We start from the raw sequence: 6,000 nt of genomic DNA, 5'->3' as shown, positions 1-6,000 counted from the left end.
ATAACAACAACTACCCAGATCTCAATCCGATAAGGGCCGGCCTTGGTTCCTTAGACCCTGTTGATATAGTGAGAATAACTCACCTCGAAACTGCCGGCTGAAAGGATAAGATCCCGCTGCTCCAAACTCCGACACGAACTCCTCCACTGAACACCAAAACACTCAACTCAATAGATACCCTTAATTACCAAAATACCCCCGGGAGACAATTGGTCAACCCTTGGACAAGGTCAAAGTCAACCCCTGATTGACTTTACTCGCCGAGTCAACCCGATGACTCGCCGAGTCCCCAAGCTCAAGACTTCCCTCAATCAGCGACCTAACTCGCCGAGTCACCCCGAGACTCGCCGAGTCCAACAACTCTGAGTCCACTCGCACACCACTCACCGAGTCATCCCTTGACTCACCGATTTTCGACTCGACCAGAAAATATTGGGACTCTTTGACAAGACTCGCCGAGTCCAAGAATAGACTCGCCGAGTCTAAGGCTATCTTCAACCTACTCGCCGAGTTGTTCATACAACTCGCCGAGTTCCAGGTCATCTTCATCCAACTCGCCGAGTTCCAGGTCATCTTCATCCAACTCGCCGAGTTGTTCTTCCAACTCGTCGAGTTCCAGCTCATCTTCAAGCAACTCGCCGAGTACCACCAGTCTGAATCCATACAGAAGCACTCCAGGTAAAGTGGCAAACTTTATGTGAATCCAAAGAGATCTAGGCTTTTAACACTTTAGGGATAGGGTTTGGGACATGATAGCTTCACTACACACTCAAACACAGGGACTTTCAGGCATTCCAACCCTTCTCCATTCCAGATCTGAGGTAGCAACCTCAGATCTAACCTCTATACTCCAAAACACCAAAAGATAAGCTCCCCACAAACCCCATAATGATGAATCCATAAGAATAACAGCCCAAGGACGAGATATTACCTCAAAAGAACGCCCCAACTGCAATGGAACTCGAATCCAAGCAAAGCCCCGTGCTCCAAGCCTCCTACCCTTCAAGATTTCCTCAACAATTGCTTCTCCAAGCTTCCCAATGCAATAAGATCACTCACACACGAAGGCTAAGGGTTTCTGGACTTGAGGATGAGTAAAGAGGCTGGGGGAATGAATGTTATGTTCTTTATATAGGGCTCAACCCCAAGAATTAGGGTTTTCTCCATTCAGCGCCTACTCGCCGAGTCCATCTTACTGACTCGTCGAGTCGGCTACTTAACACGCGACCAAGTCGCGACTCTACTCGCCGAGTCCACCCATGGACTCGCCGAGTTCCCCTTCCAATTTTACTCTTTTAGCCCTTCAACTATACTCTTTTCTACTCCGGGATGTTATATGTAATTTATTTAATAATTATTTTAAAAGTATATAAAAAATATGTATTATATTTAAGTTTTGTTTATATATAAATTATTAGTAGTATTTCTTATTTACGTTGAAATTTATTTTATAATTGTTTTAGATCAAATTTCATTTATAATTTCTAATTATACGTAAAAGAATTACAAGTTTAATGATTTTCTTTCATTCCTTTAAAACAAATATTCTAATTATACATAAAACAATAAAAGAATAACATATTTAATGATCATTTCATTCCTTTAGAAGAAATATTAGAATGTAAAATTATATTTATTATCATTTTTCCAAATAATAAAAAGTTACAAAAAAATAGAGAAATCATATACCTTTACAAATGATCAACTTCACATCATCATTCGACATGCAAAACATAATGGTTTTCCCATCCCAAATTTAATTATATTTTATTTGGTTCGATTACAATTTACAAACCAAACCAAGCCGACTATAAACCGCGTTTGAGCATTAAAAAGTTCGTTGGGGTAGTTGCACCCTCAACCCGACAACCTCCCCTTTAAATTCCCAATTTCCCCCGCTTCTTCCATATCTCATTTTGCTTCTTCTCTTCTCCAAATTCATTTTTCTCATCCTACTGTTCTTCAATTCTCTCCAAATTCAACAAATTCTTCACGAATTTCAAAAGGGTATTCTTCTATTCTCCCTAATTTGATTAAGGCGGTATTCCATGGCGGATTCACGACAACCATCGCCGGAGTCGGCCATCAACATCACCAGCTCTGCAACTTCAAAACTCCCTAATTTCCTCCTTTCTGTAAAATTAAAATACGTGAAACTAGGCTACCATTACATGATCTCACATGCTATGTACCTCTTGTTAACCCCTCTCGTCGTCGTTATCTCAATCCATTTATCAACACTCACATCACAGGATCTGATCAATTTATGGAACCAACTCCGGTTTAATTTAGTCACGGTGGTCATCTGCTCGGCGTTAATGGTGTTTTTAGCTACTCTCTACTTCATGAGCAGACCGAAGAAGGTTTACCTTGTTGATTTCTCTTGTTACAAACCTGATGACGAACGGATGGTGACTCGGGAGATATTCATGGATAGATCGACTCAAATCGGAACTTTTACAGAAGAGAATTTGGCGTTTCAGAAGAAGATTCTGGAACGATCTGGACTAGGACAGAAGACGTACTTTCCTGAGGCGGTGCTAAACCTTCCGCCGAATCCTTGTATGTCCGAGGCGAGAAAAGAGGCAGAGATGGTGATGTATGGCGCCATTGATGACTTGTTAGCGAAAACTGGAGTGAAGGCGAAGGATATCGGAATCCTAATAGTGAATTGCAGTTTGTTTTGTCCAACTCCATCACTGACTTCCATGGTGGTGAATCATTACAAGCTTCGAGGGAATATCATGAGCTATAATCTCGGTGGAATGGGTTGCAGTGCTGGATTAATCTCCATTGATCTCGCCAAACAACTTCTGCAGGTAAATAATTCACCATTTTTCAATTCCCAAATTCCTGGAATTTGATCAAATTGTTTGAAATCGACAACTAACGTTTTTTTTTGTTTGTCAAAACAGGTGAACCCTAATTCGTATGCGTTGGTTGTAAGCATGGAAAACATAACGTTAAATTGGTACTTCGGAAACAACCGATCAATGCTCGTATCAAATTGTCTCTTCAGAATGGGAGGAGCCGCCGTTCTGCTCTCCAATCGAACTTCCGATCGCCGACGTTCAAAGTATCAACTCATCCACACCGTCCGCACCCATAAAGGCGCCGACGACAAATGTTACAACTGCGTCTTCCAAGAAGAAGACGAAAACAAGAAAATCGGCGTAGCCCTTTCAAAAGATCTCATGGCAGTCGCCGGCGAAGCTCTGAAAACCAACATCACAACCCTCGGACCACTGGTTCTTCCGATGTCTGAACAGCTCCTCTTTTTCGCCACTTTAGTTGCCCGGAAAGTCTTTCAGATGAAAATCAAGCCCTACATCCCTGATTTCAAGCTCGCGTTCGAGCACTTTTGTATTCACGCCGGCGGAAGAGCTGTTCTTGATGAGTTGGAAAAGAATCTGGATTTATCCGATTGGCATATGGAGCCTTCGAGAATGACTCTTAACAGATTCGGAAACACATCGAGTAGCTCTTTGTGGTATGAATTAGCGTATTCCGAAGCTAAAGGGAGGATAAGGAAAGGTGATCGTTCATGGCAGATTGCTTTTGGGTCTGGTTTCAAGTGTAACAGTGCTGTGTGGAAGGCGTTGAAGACGATCGACCCGGCTAAGGAAAAAAACCCTTGGACCGATGAGATTGATGATTTCCCGGTTCATGTTCCCAAGATTGAAAGGATCGGTTCTTGAAAATGTTCTGTTTTTTTTTCTTTTCTTTTTCTTTTTCAATTCTTTCAGGATTTTATGGGTTTAAATCATTATGGATTGCAGATTGTTGTAATGTTACTGAAGAAGTCAAAGAGGCCATTGCCAGTTTTATACATGGAAATTTAAACTTAAAATTTTATATTTGGTTTGAATTCTACAAATTGAGTAATAGAATGTGTAAATGTTTTCTTTGGTGAACTATTAATTATTCGGAACCCGACAACTGTACAGTACTAAAACATATTAATGTTGGTTAAATGTCATGCTTAAAGTGTAGATAATTAGCGTGTTAGACACGTACCATTTAAGAGCTTCTAACTTCTAACTTATAAAAAAGAAAAAGTTTCGTTTGTTGACAGAATCATTTAGTTTTTATTCTAAACAAAACGTTTCAAAATAAAAAATACGTGGAGAAGCTTCAACTAAACGCTGCAAAATCAAACGTTGTCCGTTACCAACTAATTATTATCCGCTACAAGCTAGTTTTACTAAACACTCAATATTGAAATACCATAAATAATTATATCTACGGTCATGGGTATATCAGACACAAAACGCAACCTAGTCATAGTCTTGCACTCCATCCATACTTGATGCCATGATCGTGATCTCTAGTGGTATTTTCCTCGGACCCCCCCCCCCCCCCCCCCCCCGCCCCCTTTTCTGTATCTATGTGTGTATGTGCAAGTACACAAGGTTTCATGTGGTGCTTTCGTCTTTCACTATAATTGCTTATTTGGAATAATATGCACGCTAATAGCGTGGGTAGCATACCTAAAGGAGAGGCTATAGCTAAAAAAGGTGGGTCATTTGACCCACCTAAAATAAAATAAAATTCATAATAGTTGTTGGTGAACTATTTCATTATTTGTATTTAAATATAATGGATTTACTTGGTGACTAGAATCAATCTTGATGATTATTAAATAAGTAAGGAAGGTACAGAGTGCATATTTGTTTAAGTTTATTTAAGATTCAAATTAAACTATGATTTAGGAGCGAAGCCCCTGAAAGAACAGGGGTCCGGAGGTAGCGCCCCTAGGAGCGGGATCCAAGGGGCAACAACCCCTAGCGAGGGTCAAGGGGCATAGCCCATATGTAGGGTCGAGTTGTTTTCTCATTCCGAGTCTTATCCAACTAAAGATTGGGAGTACCATCCAAACACTTCAATTTGAAAGTGAAAACATATTTCTTAAATTACAAGTGATATTACACCCCAAATTTCTAAAAATAATGATATGAGTAAATTACACGAATGGTCCCTATGTTTTTGGGTAATTTGCGCGTTTAGTCCCTAATTTATTTTTTTAACTTGAAAGGTCCCTACTGTTTATTTTTGTTACGTGCTTGGTTCCTATCTTATCTAAAAAGACTATTATGCCCTTGATTTTTTTAATTTATTTAAATAAACACACCCCTAATCTCACCCCCTCACCTTTCCTCACATACTCAATCATTTTTTCCTCTTTAAATACTAGTCTTTTTAGATAAGACAGAGACCAAACGCATAACAAAAATAAACAGTATGGACCAAACGTGTAACAAAAACAAACCATAGGGACCTTTCGAGTTAAAAAAATAAGTTAGGGACCAAACACGCAAATTACCTCAAACCATAGGGACCATTCGTGTAATTTACTCTAGTGATATATAAAAATAATTTAGGAGCTATCTTAAATATTTGAAAGGATTTATCATAATATTTTTTGCAAAACATATATACAAAAATAAAGATTTCTAAAGTGCGTATTTCTTATTTCAATAGCCAAAAATGTGAAATATCCGATTTACTTAAGATATATTCCGATAAAAGATAATTCAATACAACTTAAAATTAAATAAAGAAAAAAAAATAAACATATAACACAAAATTATGCCGATTCATTTAAATTGTGAACCATGCGATTTGTATTTTAGACCCCAAATCCTAATAACATAAAAACCAATGTCTCTATAATATTTCTTAATGTAATCGTCAAATTTTAATTATGTTGAAAAAAATCATACATTTTCTGATAAAATATCTATAGCGATAATTATTAGTCATAAATAGTTAAATACCGACATTGATAAATTAGAATTGCTCTCAACAGAACTTTTAGTAAAAAGTAAAAACTAAGACGATAAATTTATTACTAGATGTAAGACTTATGTACTACATAAGTTTATTTAAAAAAATGTGAATTCCAAACGTTAAATAAGTTTGAATTTATTAGAAAAATAATAAAAAAAATCATTAAATTGTTAAAATTAAAGTGTTTTATTCTCTTTTAAATTTTAACAA

The 6,000-nt window shown here is 37.8% G+C and overlaps 1 protein-coding gene across 1 annotated transcript; it reads left to right on the top strand.

The window, feature by feature from the left end:
• Positions 1–1,809: 1,809 nt before the first annotated feature.
• LOC111897168 (3-ketoacyl-CoA synthase 11) lies at positions 1,810–3,857 on the top strand. The gene is made up of 2 exons (XM_023893126.3): positions 1,810–2,819; positions 2,916–3,857. The coding sequence occupies exons 1-2, from the start codon at positions 2,049–2,051 to the stop codon at positions 3,696–3,698; spliced, it is 1,554 nt and encodes a 517-aa protein (XP_023748894.1). The 5' UTR covers positions 1,810–2,048; the 3' UTR covers positions 3,699–3,857.
• The last annotated feature ends 2,143 nt before the right edge of the window (positions 3,858–6,000 follow it).

The sequence above is a fragment of the Lactuca sativa genome, chromosome 3 (assembly GCF_002870075.4).
Source record: "Lactuca sativa cultivar Salinas chromosome 3, Lsat_Salinas_v11, whole genome shotgun sequence".
NCBI classification, from domain to species: Eukaryota; Viridiplantae; Streptophyta; class Magnoliopsida; order Asterales; family Asteraceae; genus Lactuca; species Lactuca sativa.
Note: the sequence above shows the minus strand (reverse complement) of the source record. Positions and strands in the feature narration are given on the sequence as shown.

What these genes read in the sequence shown, in the direction of transcription:
- LOC111897168 (XM_023893126.3), top strand. Translation starts at nt 2,049, where the DNA reads ATGGCGGATTCACGACAACCATCGCCGGAGTCGGCCATCAACATCACC. An exon ending in TCGCCAAACAACTTCTGCAG is followed by an intron (nt 2,820 to 2,915) that starts GTAAATAATTCA and finishes TTGTCAAAACAG; the next exon opens with GTGAACCCTAATTCGTATGC.